The sequence below is a fragment of the Anolis sagrei genome, chromosome Y (assembly GCF_037176765.1).
Source record: "Anolis sagrei isolate rAnoSag1 chromosome Y, rAnoSag1.mat, whole genome shotgun sequence".
Classification (NCBI taxonomy): Eukaryota; Metazoa; Chordata; class Lepidosauria; order Squamata; family Dactyloidae; genus Anolis; species Anolis sagrei.
In genome coordinates this window covers 24691176-24708154 of record NC_090035.1, presented here as the reverse complement: position 1 = coordinate 24708154, position 16979 = coordinate 24691176, and the positions used below count along the sequence as shown (strand labels likewise).

Below are 16979 nucleotides of genomic sequence, written 5' to 3'. Positions count from 1 at the left end.
TTTCCGAAAGTGAGGTGGGCTTTTACTCAGAGCAGAGGCTCAAAATCACTTCCCAATTTCAACAACCGGAAGCAAATACACATTTGTTGTTTTTTTCCCCCCTCTCTGAAAAGTTTTTCTAGCTTGATAGCCACTCTCTAACCAGCCATTAAAGGAAAACAAACAAAATAGGGAGGTACATACAAATAACTATGGGGGGGGGGGGGGAGACAAAAGAGGTAATAGTAGGTTACTCACCTGTAACCATATTTCTTCGAGTGGTCCTCTGTGAATCCACACATATGGAGAATGTGAGCCTGCACAGGCTCCAACGGAAAACTTCCCAGTTTAAAACTTTTAAGTTTTGGCGGTAACCCCGCCCAGCCGCCCGCAGGGCATGAAAGGCGCCCCGTGCACATGTCACGCAGTTCCTACGCCACTCTAGCGAGGAAAAAATGAGGTTTGCAAGAGGAGATGGCCGGGCGGGTTTGTGTGGATTCACAGAGGACCACTCGAAGAAAGATGCTTACAGGTGAGTAACCTACCATTTTTCTTCGTGGCCTCTGTGAATGCACACATATGGAGAGCTAGCAAGCTGAAGTCCCGGATGGTGGGAAGCAAACCGACACCAAAATTTTTTAGGGACCAAACATGTTTATTAAGAAGAACAAACATAAGCATGTTAATTGAAAAAACTTGCATAAACTGACGCTGCCACATGCAAGTGACAAGATCACTGTCAAGTTGCAATAAATACAACAACGGTTCTGACAAACACTCTTTGGAATAAAGAGAAACCCAGGCCCAAACCGGTTTTCTCTGTCTATCAACAGTAAAGAAAGGGAGGCGTTGGAATGACATGTAAGCACACAAGCACCTACAGGCACATAATATTAAATGACGTTACAGAAAAACCAACGGTTCGGTACCGTATACTGCGAACATCAAACTGAATAAGGCACAGTAGTAATGTTGAATACACAAACATGGTAAGAGTGCAAAACCAAAAGCCCCTGTCCCCACAAGCATTAGTGGTACATTTCAGGGAGGGCAAGAGGCCAAAATCGTTCGACCAAATACAGTGTCCCTTCAGGAGCGAGTGTCCAATCGGTAGTGAGAGACAAAAGTCATCGGGTTCAACTAAATGGCCGCCTTACAGATAGAGTCTAACGGCACTCCCCTGAGGAAGGCCGTTGTGGCAGCCATAGCCCGTGTCGACCTCGGGCGGATCGAGACCAGGGGAGGCTTGTGAGCTAGTTCGCAGAAAAGTTCAATAGTAGCAGCAATCCAGCGAGACAGGCGCTGGGAAGAGATAGGTAGTCCAACCTTGTCTGTCGCATAAGCGACAAAGAGTCTTTGAGTCTTTCTTACCGAGGCAGTTCTATGTCTATAAAACAAAAGTGCCCTCCGAACATCGAGGGTATGGAGTCTTTTCTCAGTTGAAGAAGACGGGCCCTGGAAAAAGGCTGGGAGCACAATGTTCTCATTAATATGAAAAGCTGACACCACCTTGGGTAGGAAGGTGATGTCGGTCCGCAGAACCACACAGTCAGCATGAAACACCAAGTACGGCTCATCGACTCGGAAAGCCAACAACTCAGAGGGACGACGGGACGATGTGATGGCGACAAGGAACTCCACTTTCCAGGAAAGGAGGCGCAAATCCACCGTGGCGAGAGGTTCGAATGGATGACCTGAGAGGTGGGATAAGACAAGGTCCAAACTCCATCCAGGTGTGGGTGGGTGTATCGGGGGGTGCAGGTGAGTGTACCCTCTAATAAAGGTCCTGATCAGGTGGTGCTGGAACAAAGAAGGTAGCTCTAGCGTCTGGAGGTACCATGAAATTGCTGCAACATATGACTTTATCGAGGACAAAGTCAGGTTTTGATTAGCTAGTGTCAGGAGGAAGTCCAGAATTGTCGGTATCGATGAAGGAAATTCACTCGAGGAACGGTGCAACCGACCAATGCGATAGGCATAGGCCTTCGATGTCGAAGGTTTGTGTGCCGCTTCAAGGATTGAGCGGAGTTCAGGTCTAAGCGATGCTATGGAAGTATTCTCCAGGCCATGAGGTGCAGGGACCTGACATCGGGGTGGAGAAGGAGGCTGCCTTCTCTCGACAGGAGGTCCGGTCGGTGGGGAAGACAGACGAACTGGCCGTTGGACATGTGGAGAAGAGTGGGAAACCAGATCTGTCTGGGCCACTCCGGTGCGATCAGGACGCAGTTGGAGTGAGCCATATTGATTCTTTTGATGACTGAGCAGTAGCGGGATCAATGGAAACAGATACAGGAATTCTGTTGACCAGTCCAACAGGAAAGCATCCCCGAGACACCCCGTGGCGTCGTTCTGTGGAAGACGGGCTCCGAACAGGGGTAGTTGGTGATTGTCCGGCGAGGCTAACAAGTCGACCGTCAGTAGACCCCACTGGTCGAAGACATCTCGGAGTATCTCCGGGTTGAGCTTCCACTCGTGAGATGTTGTTGTCGAGCGGCTAAGGGCATCGGCTTGGTCGTTCCACTTGCCCGGCAGATGGATCACTGTTGGGAAGATTGTATGCTTGCGGCACCACTCCCACCATGTCGTCGACAATTTTAGGAGTTTTCTGGAACCCGTGCCTCCCTGTTTGTTTATATAAAACATGGCCACCATGTTGTCAATTTGAATCTGGACTCTGTGGCCAGCCATGATCGGGAGGAAGGCCTTGAGAGCCTTGAAGATTGCTAGTAGTTCCAGATAGTTGATATGGTGCAGTCTTTCCAGAGGGGACCAGGCATCTTGGATCGAGAGATGTCCTGTGTGTGCACCCCAGGCGAAGGTTGAGGAATCTGTCGTCAGAGTGACCGATGGTTGTTGAGGGTGGAAGGGGAGGCCCACACAGATGTTTCATCGATGAGTCCACCACGCCAGCGCTCTTCGGACCGATGGCGGTATCGACAGAACTTTGAGGTTGGAGTCTCGACAGGGGTTGAAATTGTCGAGAAACCATCGTTGAAGCGGTCGCATCTTGAGTCTGGCGAATGGTGTGACCATTACTCTGGATGCGATGTGCCCTAGCAAGACTTGGATGTGTCTTGCCCTGATTCTTGTGGCAGTCCTGCAGTGTTGTAGCACCTGCTGGAGGGCCTGGAATCTGGTCAGTGGGAGAGATACAGTCTCTGATATGGATATGTGATTTCTCAACATTGAGTTGAATGCCGAGGTCTTGTAAGAGGTCTAGAGTCAATAATATCTGATTCTTTAAGAGGTCTGGGGATTTTGAGGCCAGTAACCAATCGTCTAGATACGGAAAAATGCGGATTTTCCGTCTTTGGAGGTATGCCGCGACAACGGCCATGCATTTTGTACATGTCCTTGGCGCCATCCCGAGGCAGAATGGTAGGACGGAGAAGGAAAAAGTCTGGTCCTTCACTTTGAAGGAGAGGAAGCGTCTGTGAGACTTCCTGATTGTCAAATGGAAATAAGCGTCTCTCAAGTCGATTGACGCGAAGTAATCGCCTCGACGGAGCATCGGGGCTATTGACAATACCGTCACCATCCTGAATTTTGATACATGAATGAATTTGTTGAGCGCCCTGAGGTCTAGGATCGGGCGAAGGAAGCCGTCCAGCTTTGGTACCGTAAAGTACCGAGAGAAAAAGGCACGATTGTCAAAATGCGAAGGAGACCTCTGGATTGCTCCTTTGGCCAGAAGGGAATCGACCTCCTGCAAGATTGCGGGGGAAGGATCCATCTTTACCACAAGTCCCGTCGGAGGCAGCTGTTTCCTTGACAACCTTCAAGACCCACGCATCTGAGGTGATGCGTTGCCAATTTTGGAAGAAGTGCGCAAGGCGATCTCCGAACTGAGGTCGTGATGGTAGGACGGGTGTTTGGGAGGGTTATGGAGGCAGATGGGTGGTGGAGATGACAGAAATATCTGAGACGGAAGCGGTATCGTCGGGAGAAACGTCAAACCCAACGTTTCACGTTGCCGTTGGTCGGTGTTTGTCGGGCACGCAACCTCTGAGGCTGTTGCGACCAACGTTGCTGCTGCGGCTGAGCTGTCGGCAAAGGATGAAAAGTCTGTCTGGCAGCTTGATGGCGGTAAGTATTGCCACAGTGGTGCCGATAATTGAACCAACGCATACGTTGAGGCTGGGACTGGTGCTCCATTCCACATTTTGACGCTAAGATCTTATAGTCCTGATTAGCTTTAAGTTTATCGTCAGTCTCGGCGTTGAACAGACCGAGGGCATCAAATGGGAGGTCCTCAATCACTTGACGGGAAGAAGTGGAGAGGCCTGATGACCGAAGCCACGAGTGACGCCTGATAGCCACGGCATGTACTATCATCTTCCCCATGGTATCGCCGGTATGTTTCGCCATTTGCATCTGATGGTGTGCAAGGGATGTGGCTTCTTGAGACAGAGCTGACATGACTGCTCGGTCTTCGTCGGAGAGTTTGGCGATGAAAGGTTGGGCCTTCTCCCAGATAATCTGCTGATATGCTCCCATACAGGCTCCATAATTCGCCATTCGTGAGAGAAGGAGGGCACCGGAATACAGCTTTCTGCCGACTGCATCAAAGCGCTTGCCCTCCCGGTCCGACGGGGTATTAGATTGTCTGCCAGACTGAGCAGCTTTAACCACCACGGAATTCGGGTCCGGGTGATGCTTGAGCCACTCCAAGCCATCGTCGTTGGTACGGTACCAAGCCTCGATGCGCTTTGAGGTTGGTGGGATGGATGACCTCCAACAGGTAAGGCAGAAAAGGTAAGAGGGGAGCTGGTGGGGCCTCGGACTGCACCCTTCTGAAGACAGGGTCAGTAACGGCCTTTGAGGTTTGTTTCACCTCGAGTCCCAAAGTCTCGGCCATTCTTGCCATCTAATCCGCAAAAGCCCGGATATTGTCGGTCGGGGAAGGCGGATCGGCTTTGTATGAATCATGCGTCGGAGACCTCTCGATACCGAGGGAGAGGATGGACTCGGAGTGAAACGAGGCCTGAATGTCCTTGTCCTGGTCTTCCTCATCCGAACGATGAGAAGATGAGGACTTCTGCATTTGAATCGGTTGAGGCTTAGCTACTCCCACCGGGGAAGATGGCGGTGGTGGATGCTTAGATGCTGAGGCCTGTGCAGCCCTTGCCAGTCTGGTGGTCTGCCGACCCCTTTCAGGTGTTGAAGGGGGTGGGAAAAGCTCCTGTCTCACAGGTGGATGTGGGAGCTTTATCACCGTCTGAACCGACTGACCCGGTGAGATTTGGGTCTCAGTCTCCTCCAGCTGGGTCTCTGGCATCGGATCAGGAAGAGGAACCTGCTGTTGTGCCGGTTGGATCGATGAAGATCTCGATGAAGACGTCGCTGAAGACATTTGGGTAACTCTCCTCGAAGAGAAGGAAGAGGACAATCGTGGTTGAGGCCTCTTCTTCGCCGGAGGTCGAGACGGCGAACGAAAAGACTTCCCCAGAGTCGGGGGGACGGGGATCGACGTCGACTGAGCTCGGCGGGATTCCTCATGGGATCTTTTGAAGGCAATTCTCATGGCCGATGTCAAAGGAGGCATCGCCGTGTTCGACCTAGTTGACCACACCGAAGCCACCGAGCTTGATGTCGGCCGTCTCGCCGGTACTGTCTGTGTCGTTACCATGCAAGGCTGTTTACGAGGCCTCTTCGATGCGGTCGAAACCGTCGACGAAGGCCTAGCCGATGGACCTGCCGAGGCTGAGACATCGCTGTCGAAGAAATCGAGGGCTGAGGCGCTAGGGTCTGTTTGTACAGAAGGGCACGAAGTCGAGCGGCTCTATTTTTCCTCGATTGGGCTGTGAGCGCCTGGCAATGTCTACACGTCGAGGTATTCTGTTCTTCGCCGAGGCAGCAAAGACACTTAGAATGTTTATCTGAGTCAGGAAATTTCCTGGAGCATTGAACACAATGCTTAAATCTAGTCGTTGACATACTACTGAAGGAGTTTCCGAGCGAGCTGAGCGGCAGAAAGAAAAGAACTACGGGGCGTGCGCGCAGGGTGCCTTTTATGCCCTGCTGGCGGCTGGGTGGGATTACCGCCAAAACTTAAAAGTTTTAAACTGGGAAGTTTTCTGTTGGAGCCTGCGCAGGCGCACATTCTCCATATGTGTGCATTCATAGAGGCCACTAAGAAAAAATAATACTTTAAGAAAAAACAAGAGAGAGAGAGAGTCTAGTACTGAAATGGTTAGAGAGAGAGAAAAGCTTTGTTTCCCTCAAGGCACAAGGAGAACATCAGCCATCGGGAGAAGAGACTGATAACCAGCAGTCCCGCTCTGCAGGGATGGCGGTGAGAGTATCTTTTTTGCTTTTTGGTTCATAATTTTAACAACAAAACAAGAAGAAGTCTGCAGCATGTCGGAGGCCAGGACGCCTCCTTGGTAAGAGCTAAGGAGGAGGAGGAAGTTCCAGAGAGAGGATACTTCCAGGGTTAACATGCATTGCTTTGGATTCTCTTGGGTTTGTTTTCACTTCTTTCTTTTTTTGGCGCAGACCACCATTTTGGTTGCAACAGCAGCAGTGAGGCTCCTGAAAGGCGTCGCTTTGGCCTCGCCATCAAGGCACAGGTCACCAAACCGGATACGGACAGATAATGCCATAATCTTCTTTACAAAAGGTTCTCGCTGTTAGGCCTCGGCCGCCTCCATCCTGGAGCATTTGCTTTCTTTTACAGGGCTGTGCTTTCACGGTCGACGTCCAGCGCAAGGTGGTTGTGGGGATTCGAACTCGGAGGCAGCAGAGGCAACGTCACAACAAGTCCTGCAGGGGTTGGAGGCTCTGTGGCAGAAAGAGCCCGCGGCAATGGATCTGGGACACTGGGGCTGGAGTCTGCACGGAGAAGGACAAAGCAGCAAAACATAAAATACAAAGGCATATGTGTACGTTTTTGTGACCATTATGTGTTATTTCACCACATAATAGTCACAGCCCCATTTTGGGAGGGATGACAAGATGGGGATTTTGTGTTCCTCGCACAATAGTCGCAGAGCCAAATAAGGCAATTCCCACTTCTTCTCTCCCTCCATCTTTCTCTGAAGGCCTTAAGGCAGTTTAAATACTATAAAATTTGGGTCTCTGGAGCTCTGCTCTTCCCTTCTTTCTTCTTTCGGATGCTGTAAACTGCCTTGTCTTCAGAGAAAGAAAGAAGGAAATAAAGAAGGAAGGAAGGGACAGAGGGGAAATCTTCCCTCCTCTTTCCTCTGAGGTCTGAAATGATCTCTGGGACTCTGCTCTTCCTTTCTCCCTCCCTCCCTCCCTCCCTCCCTTCCTTCTTCCAAAAAGCTCAATTTCAGATTTTGTAACTGGAGTTGCCTCTGAAGAAAAAAGGAAGGGAGAGAGGTGGAATTTTTTAAAAAGGTGTGGCTTTTGTGTGGCTATTGTGGGATGAAATATTGAGTATATGCATTCATGGAAAGGACACATTTCCCTTGTAGAGACAACAGCAACCAGACCATGCCTCTGAAAATGTGTGTTTGGGAAACTCCTCTTTAAAAAAAAAAGGAAAAGGAAAAGAAAGAAAAACCAGAAACCAGAGAATGAAAAGCAGATTGTTTTTTCATCACATAATAGTCGCATCCCCTTTTTCCGATCAAAAGTGTTTCCCCTTCAGATCTGCTAAGGGAAAAAAATTCTGGGCACAAAATCCTGGAAACTCACCAAGGAGCCAAAAGTTGCAAAACAACAAGTTATCACCAACCCCTTCTTGCGGCATGAGCCAAGGAGCTGTTTTTAATGCTCTGAGCGCCACACTCTTATTATTATTATATTCCCAAGGGAAAGTCAACTGCAGAAGCTGCCTGGTCCATGAAAGGAGAGGAGTGTTAATTCTAACAAACTTTGCTCATTGTTGTTACTATTATTCCAAAGAGAAAGCCAATCAAGGGAACTGCCCAATCCATGAAAGTAGTGGATGTTAGTTCTAAAAGACTTTGCTTGTTGTTGTTGTTGTTGTTGTTGTTGTTGTTACTATTTTTCCAACTGATGGGACTTCCCAGTCCATGAAAGGAAGGAAATATTCCTTCTCAAAGGAGGGGATTCTGGTTTATAGAGTCAGAAACCGGCCACGTGTGGATGGTGACCTGGCTGTTACCTGGAAGTGGGCACAATTGGTGACATAATCAGAGCAATATGATAATTGCCTACAACAAATGACAAAGAAGCAGGACAAGACTTCTGACCGTACAGGATATAAGCAATGGCTTGATGTAAATATACCCCCCCCCCCCGAAAAGCAGGGAGCACATCTTCCACAAACACAAAGGACTTGCGCTCACAAGCATGGAGGCCTTGTTTACCCAATCTGATGAGGGCCTCTAATTCAGGCAAGGGCAAACTTCGGCCCTCCCGGTATTTTAGACTTTAACTCCCACAATTCCTACTAGCTGTTAGGAATTGTGGGAGTTGAAGTCCAAAACATCTGGAGGGCCGAAGTTTGCCCATACCTGCTCTAACCCCATTCACTGCAGAGGACTAATTGTAGAAACTGGCCCTTGATTTCCTGCAGAGACAGATCCTCCCACAAAGCAACCCTGACAAAAGATGGAGAAAGAAAAGGGAAGCCCCTTTTTGTCTCAATCTAGTAGACATAAAAAAGAGGAATATAATAATAATAATAATAATAACAATAGAAGTATCCTTTGTTGTGTGCATTTCAATACACATTTTAATGATGTTATAATGGTCTGTTTTCAGGCAGAGCCAAGTAATAAATAACAAAATTATTATTATGTATTGGAGAGGGTGGAAGGCATTCACAAGTGTCATATTTAATTGCTTGGACCACCATTATTATTATTATTATTATCAATTGAGGAGGATAGGAGGCATTCACAAGTTTCACGTTTAATGTCTTGAACCACCAAAGACTTCTATAAAGTATAGATCTGAACCTGGAATGGGACTTTAAAGAACCGTCCCAAATAGGGGTGTCTCTCTCGGGGTGCATCTCCCCAATGTGTTAGGGCTGGGGCGAGGGGGAACCAAAAGGAGCCCCCCTCTCCTCTCGCATGCAGGATTAGTTCGGAAGGGGCAAGCGCCAAGCCATATTAATGGAACCCGGTTAGTGCATGGCCAAGCGGTGCCTGTGATTCCTTCGCGTTCACACACAAGATGAGGGTCCGGCCTCCTTACCATTTCCATTCTCAGTTCCTGCTGAATAACGCAGGTCAAACATCTAGATTGTTTAATAAAATTCTTAGTTAGAATGGATTACTTGCATGCGGTGCTTATCGCCTAGAGGGATTCAAAGGGTTATTTGCTGGCAAAGCTTCAAAAGGGATTGTTGTTTCAGCACCCGTTAGGGGATCGAGGCCAATGCATTAGAGCTCTGGTACAATTAAGGTGCGGGCATGCATTCCTTTGCATGAAAACCCAGAAAGTATTTATGCTTTCTCACCACAAGTCCCATTAAAAGCACGCAGAATCCAGCTTAATAAACAGCAGAGAAGTCAAACCAGTAGATGCCTGATACGGTCCTCATCCACATAATTGCTCTAAAGTGGTGGTTCTCAAATGGCATGTCTACACCGATCATTTAAGGCAGTTTCGAACTGGAATTAAGAAAGTGGGTTTTGATGTGCAAATGTTTCAGGCCTGGATGGGAATGACACAAACCATTGAGGCACATTAAGCGTTTTCTTTTGCACACTTCCTTGAGCATTCACTGCTGCAGAAAGAGGTCGGTAATAGTAGCAATAATAAAGTGATTCAACAACTGTTATTATTATTGACTGTTTAGCTAGTTTCAAACTGCATTGAAAGGTCAGTATAGATGGGCCCAAACTGGGATCATTTTGGTCTTCTAACGCCCAGCATTCCTGGGTATTGGTCAAGTTGGCTGGGGCTTATGGGAACAAAAGCCCAAAACACTTAAGAGACTAGAATTTGGGGATCACGGCTGTAAAAGAGAAAACGGCCTCTTTCTAAAAACTCCAACCAGGCCCTGACTCCTAGCAGCCCTGCCCCATTATGTAGTGCCTTTACATCTTGGAAGGAAGCTCTTACCAGTCACAATGCGAGAGGCGGTGGAAGGGGGTCCCGGCAGCACAGAGCCCTCTTGTGGCACTGGGGCAGGGGGGTGAGGCGGTGGGGGCACACTGGGCCGGTTGCGGGGCTTGGGCACAGGCCGCGGCCGAGGCAAGGTGCCCCCCTGAGGCATCGGGGGTGGTGACTGGACGGGCGGAGTGTCCTGGGGAGGGAGAGGTGGCCCTGAAGGTGGGGAGCCTGCACTCTGCGTTTCTGGGGGGCTGGGGGTGCGCGGTGTGGGAGAGGGCTGCCTCTGCTGCTCCGGCCTGGGTTCTGAATTAGAATGCGAGGGGCTGGGAGTGGCTTTCAGCTGCAGAGGGGGGGTCCCTGCTTGCGTGGGGGGCTGCGGAGGTGGGTGGCTGGGGGAGAGGCTGCTGGAGTAGCGCCGGGGGGCTGAAGAGGCCTGGGAGGGTGGAGAGGGGCTCCTGGTGGGGGGTTTGGGGGACACAGAGGGTGGCTGCGGGGCCAAAGGGGTAGTCGAGTTCCCCGGCTGGACGGGAGGTGGGTTAGCTGGCTTTGGAGGGGCAGGGGCCGGCTTCTTCACTGCTGCAAGAAAGAAAGAAAGGAAGACAGAAGGGAAGAGCTCAAATTAAACAGCCCCCAACAAAAAGACTGTTCGCCCAGTTCTCCTCCTATACTATTAGGCTCCTGAGAAGGACATCTGTGGTGTATCTATGCTGCCACGGCTATCTACGCTGCCATGGTTACAGGATCCCAGGAGATGTTTGTTGTTGTTGTTCATTCGTTCAGTCGTCTCCGACTCTTCGTGACCTCATGGACCAGTCCACGCCAGAGCTCCCTGTCGGCTGTCACCACCCCCAGCTCCTTCAAGGTCAGTCCAGTCACTTCAAGGATGCCATCCATCCATCTTGCCCTTGGTCGGCCCCTCTTCCTTTTGCCTTCCACTTTCCCCAGCATAATTGTCTTCTCTAGGCTTTGCTGTCTCCTCATGATGTGGCCAAAGTACTTCAACTTTGTCTCTAGTATCCTTCCCTCCAGTGAGCAGTCGGGCTTTATTTCCTGGAGGATGGACTGGTTGGATCTTCTCGCAGTCCAAGGCACTCTCAGCACTTTCCTCCAGCACCACAGCTCAAAAGCATCGATTTTCCTTCGCTCAGCCTTCCCTAAGGTCCAGCTCTCACATCCATAGGTTACTATAGGGAATACCATGGCTTTGATTATGCGGATCTTTGTTGCCAGTCTGATGTCTCTACTCTTTATGATTTTATCAAGACTGGACATTGCTCTCCTCCTAGGAGATGTAGCTTTATTAAATCTTCAGCCTTCTCTGCCTAAGACTGTTTGGGCCTCCTAGCACTGAGCTATCCGTGCCCATCATCCCCTCACTCCTCTTCTGCTTCTCACTACTGATTCTTTCATCCATACAATACAATACAAAACTTTATGAGCAGCACAAAGTGGTGCACAACATAACCTAAAACTCTATTCTACCAACATACAACTCCTACGTCTAGCACACCCTGCTGCCCTACTCCTTCTCCAAATCCTTTTGAGAGGAATGGAGCAATTCCCAAGCAACAACTGAGAAAATGAAGCCACATCCTCAGAGAGCCCCAGAAGGGCTCCTGGATGTGGCTCCTGGTGGGCCATCGTTCCCACATCTGAAGGACTCACCTCTCCTGACGGCGTGTGGACTAGGTCCAGAGGTGCTGGAGGAGTGGTTCTGCCCAACCGAGAGCTGGACGGTGCTGCCAGCCGGCTGCAGATGGACCGGGACAGGACCCCCATGGGCCCCGTTCCTCGTGGGGGGAGGGGTTGTGGAAGGCACTGGGTCCTTCAGCTTTGAAGCACTACAAAGAGAGGCAGAGGGAGGGCAGAGGGTGAGGGGCTGCTTCTCTTAAAGGCCACCATTCTAAAAGGCCAGCCTAGGGATGCCACAGGGAGGCCTCATTCAACACAGCAAGGAATCCCAAACTGAACCTCAAGAGGAGACAATCAATTGGGTCTTTTAACAGCAAGGCCACTATTCTCTTTTACTGTTGACTTTTCATATAAATTTAGATTATACTGTAATAATTATTTTAGTTTATAAGCAGCCTTAGAGGGGAAGGTGGTATGTAAATAATGATGATGCCATTAATAATGACAATGATAACAATGTGTGACTCAGGTGAGGGCTTTTGGCCCTTTGACCTACTATTTGGGAGACTCTGCTCATAGGGATCAAAGGCCTTCTGAGTTGCAGGTTTCCAAAGTTACCTTCCAAGCTAGGCATGTATCAGGAGTTGGTTGGATATAGGGGAAAACCAGTGTTATTATTATTATTACTACTATTATGATTGTGTCAGTACAAAGTGGTTGTTATTCAGGGTTACACGTTTCACTTTGCACACAGAAGAGAGTTGGAAGCCAAACAAACCTGTCCCCCATAAAGGAGCTCCTCACTTGGCTTCCTTCTCCTTCAACATGAACCAACGTTTTAACACTAAAGCAAGGACTAAGCGAACAAAGGGAGGGACGCAGAATGCTATGCCATTTATGCACAAGACAGACAAGGCAGAGGGATCCTGGACGGGACACTTGATTTGGCTTCTCCAAGAGAAGTAGTAGGATCATTGTCTGCAAGTGGCACTGCATTCAGTTTGGGTGGATTTGTGGTCAAGGGAAGGAGGAAAGATGGGACCCTTCTGGGCCAAGTCCAGGGATCCAGCTCAGTCCTTCAGGGTGGCTGGAGTGTCCTGTGAGGCCACTTCTCTGTAAAGTATCATACAGACTCATGTATAATTTTGAGATCAAAATTATGGATTTTGATATGAGCTGTGGACAGGTTGAGGGTCAGAGACTGGGAAAAACCAGCAATGCTTCAAGAGGTTTGTTATAACCCAAAGTCATTTGCTTATGACATCCTATGCATAGTGGCCATGATGCCGAGAAACACACACAGGGATGTGCAATGACCATGTGGTAGGAGCTGAAAGGTTTTATCGGCCTGGAATGAAGGTCACTGGCTCACATTCTCTGAGAAAGGAAGTAAAAGGTCTTCCTGGGCATCAGAGGTTGGCATGGTTTCATGGTTTATTTATTTTGGTTTTGAAGTTGTGGGGAAACCCAAACATCTCACGGGGAGCTCTCTACCACCTGCCAGCAATATCCCTGTCTGTCACACTAAATTTCTATCACTACCAGTAAGTCAAACACGGATAAATACCCAATATTACACCAGTGGATTACAACTCTTGTAAACATGGACTCTTACTTACATTTGATTGGAACCATTCACTGTAACATACAATGCTTTGTTTTCTTAATGAGGAACTTTTCACAATCCCTAACTTTAGGCTTTTGGAACAATTGGACAATGAAGGGAAGAGTCAGGTGGCAAATACAGCCAAGATGATGGGGGTCTCCCTTCTGAAAAGAGGCTGAGCATCTCAAAGGAGGAAATGGAGGCCACGGCTGTACCTTTCCTTCCTCAGTAGCTCCCCCTCCATCACTGCCATGCTAATGGGCCGCTTCCGCTCCAACGTCCCCGAGTCATAGTCGTTCCCGCTGTGCAGGTGATTCGAATTCACAGCTGGCTGCCCCACAAAGGCCCCTGAGACATTGAAGTCCATTTCTGGAAGAAAGAGAAGATTCCTATCACCTGCATTGGACCCTTCCCTTCTTCCAAGAGGATTCACTCAGAATTAAATTGCACTTTAACAACAACAATAATAATAATGTTCAAGGTTAAAGGTTTCCTTTTCACATTAAGTCTAGTCGTGTCTGATTCTGGGGGATGGTGCTCATCCCTATTTCTAAGCCAAAGAGCCAGGATTGTCTGTAGATGCCTCCAAGGTCATGTGGTCGGCAGGACTGCATGGAGACCGTTACCCTTCCCGCTGGAGGGGTACCTACCCGCTGCGCCACCAGGGGCTCCCATAATAATGCACACACACACACATATCTCTTAAGTCATGACAGACATTTCCAAAATAACTTTTGTGAGCCATACTCAGAAATATCAGGGCAAGCCTACCCAGACTCTTTTAAACTGTCAATTTTAACGCACATTTTATTGGTATTGTGTAGATTTTAATATATATCTATTTTAATAGTGCTGTGGTATTTGTAGTTTGTTTTGACCATGGTGTACCCTGACTTGGGAGATGGGCAACAACAACAACAATAGATAATAAATGTAAAAATAATAACAACAGTAATAATAATATTTTTTTTTTTGGTCATGTCAGGAGCGACACCAGTCGTTTCTGGTGTGAGAGAATTGGCCCTCCTCAAGGACATTGTCCAGGGGATGCCCAGATGTATTGATGTTTTACCACCCTTGTGTGAGGCTTCTCTCATGTCCCCGCATGGAGAGCTGGAGCTGATAGAGGGAGCTCAACCGCGCTCTCCTGGGATTCGAACCTGCGACCTGTCGGTCTTCAGTTCTACCTGCACAGGGGTTTAACTCACTGCGCCACCGGGGGACTCACAATAATTAATAAGCTATTGTCATTATTATTACTTCCCATATTTCTTTGATTCTAAGATGCCATCAATTGTAAGACATACCCTATTTTCAGTATCATCAATGGAAATAAATGATACATATATGTGTGTGTGTGTGTCTTTATATAGGGGGTGTATAACGATCAGATAAATCAGATCTCACTTGCTGCCACCAATTGTAAAGAAGCTAGCAGATCGATCTCAGTCGCTGGAGACCAAATTATAAAGATCTATTCAGATCACTAATCAATGCTGCCACCAATAGTTTCTTCGAAAGTTGCTTTTGTAATCTTCAAACTTTGAGGCACACTTGAGTCAGGTTTTGATGAACAATAATCAACAAAGTTTATTATTTAGAATGGGTACAAATGCATCAATATCTTGGCTTTTACAGAAAGTTGTGTCTTAAAAGCGTGATGGTTCAAGAATGGTTCTATCTTTGTTACTAAAGAGTTTCTTCTCTCCCTCCAAAACAAAACAAGAATCCCAACAGGACTGTGTCTCTGCCAGAGATTCTTCAGTAGCCCAGATAAATCTAGCCTGATTCTATCCTGCTACTACCCAGCTATTCTCCTATTAGCTGTCAGTTTGCTTTAGCTACTTTCCTAGCAAACTCCTGGCAAACTTAGGCCTTTTTTCCTAACTCTAACACCACTACACTCTAAACTCCCTTTCTCTTCAACCCCAAACTCCAACAACTCTCTATAACTTAAAACGCTCCTTTTTTCCTCTCAGAGTCTCCTAAACTCCGCCCCCTTTTTCTCCACCAATCCCGGCCATTCCCTGCTCTGAACTACACTAAAATGGCCGCCGAGGCTTCACCATGCCCACATCCTATCTGTATTAAGCTTTCAGGCTTCTTTAGGCCCTCCATCCTGGCTGCTAAAAGGTAAGGGTTCTTTACATCCCTCCCCATCTCAAGATGTTTTGCGGAGTAAAGAGGTTTGCTGACCTCTTCCGAAGCAAAACCTATTTAATTTCCTAATCTAACTAGACCCTCTAACTAATCTATCTACCTTCCCTATAGTACACAACACATCTAAATATATTTTGCAATAAACACATTTGCAAATATTAGTATTACATATCAAGCAATCAATACACACAATAAATACACTCCTGTAAAAATAAAACATGTTAAATACATTACAGTTATGCATATAAACAATCTATCATAGCAAACACAATACCTTTTCCAATCCTGGATTCATGGCTCTGGACAATGTATCTGCGATGACATTTTGAGTGCCCTTTATATGTTTCACCTCAAAATCATAACCTTGAAGTGCCAAGCTCCATCCAATTAACTTATTATTGGTGCTCTTGACCTGATCTTCTCCTGATATTCTATGGACATACAATCTCAATATTTTTACATATATCAATCTTTTAATATCATCCAGTCTTCTAAACTTATGAACAAGTCTAAATAATTTTGAGAAATTCAAGTCTCTGTATCCAATCACAAGTTATTTCATTAATAAGAGTCTTTCTGTCTTCCATGAGGTTACAACACTGTTGTAGGAACTTCCCTCCTTTTTTTAATAAACAATCTATCCAAACATTTCTATATTCATACAGTGACTTTGTAAATATTCATTGCCCGTTGTAAAACTTACATACCTAACACACTTCTATATAATGTATTTATACCTTATACCTATTGTATAAAACATACACAGTTCACCACTGTAACAACATCATAATTTCATAAGCCTACAATAAAATAGGTTAACCATTTTTTAAAACATCCCACTACATTATACCTACATTGCCTTTCTACATTAACACTTTCATTACTCAATGTGTTATTTGGTCTGTCCCTTGTAGAGAATAAAGTTGCTTTTTTTTCTTTTACCCAATTCCAATTCTCCTTTCCCTGATACCCAGTCTCAAAATTACAACCGGCAAATACACTCCCCACAGTACCACATTCTTCTCTTTTCTGTTCTTTGCTGCTGGAGTTATCTTCTTTCAACCTAGTCTTCCAATTATCAGGGACAGTTCTGCTTTTAAGAAGTCTTAAGGCTCGAACAAAGATTTGCTTCAACGTAGCATCATGTTGTTGTGAAGAATCAGTACTTCCTTGAATATCCTCTCCTGGCCTTGAAGAGAACTCGCCACCGTTGGAAGAACGAACAAGAACACCTTCTCTCTCCATTGCAATCTCATCACTGTAGTCTGGACGAACCTCCGAAGCTGGAAATTGTAGTTTTTTCCTTTTATCACCATTAGCATAGTCAGTGTATATTATTTCTCTTGACTGTCCATCAGCTTGGTTTTTTCCATCTTTCTCTGGTGTATGATTAGATCTTCTTTCTCTGCTTATTTTCTTTTCAGTTATAGGCATATAGAAATGTTCAGGTTTAGTAAGGAGGAGCTGATCTAATGTTTTACTCTCAACAAAATGTCTCTCTTCTTTTTGACGGAGTAAAGAGTGTTTGAGTCTTCTTATCTTCACCATTAACTGTTAGAGTATACGAGCTTGCTTCAGTCAAATTGTTGATGACAGCTTTTTG

The 16979-nt window shown here is 47.0% G+C and overlaps 1 protein-coding gene across 4 annotated transcripts in view; it reads right to left on the bottom strand.

Moving 5' to 3' along the window:
• LOC137095473 (rho GTPase-activating protein 17-like) overlaps positions 1 to 16979 on the bottom strand; it is a 73495-nt gene continuing 56516 nt past the window's right edge. For 2 of the 4 annotated variants that reach the window (XM_067462189.1, XM_067462191.1), the window contains 4 exons: positions 13432 to 13585; positions 11644 to 11819; positions 9988 to 10554; positions 1 to 6813 (listed from right to left, as the gene is read on the bottom strand). In XM_067462189.1, coding sequence (XP_067318290.1) covers positions 6653 to 6813; positions 9988 to 10554; positions 11644 to 11819; positions 13432 to 13585 — 1058 coding nt within the window. In that variant the 3' untranslated portion in view covers positions 1 to 6652. Of the gene's footprint in view, positions 6814 to 9379; positions 9577 to 9987; positions 10555 to 11643; positions 11820 to 13431; positions 13586 to 16979 lie in introns of all 4 variants that reach the window. The other 2 variants (XR_010908854.1, XM_067462190.1) reach the window with 2 other exon arrangements.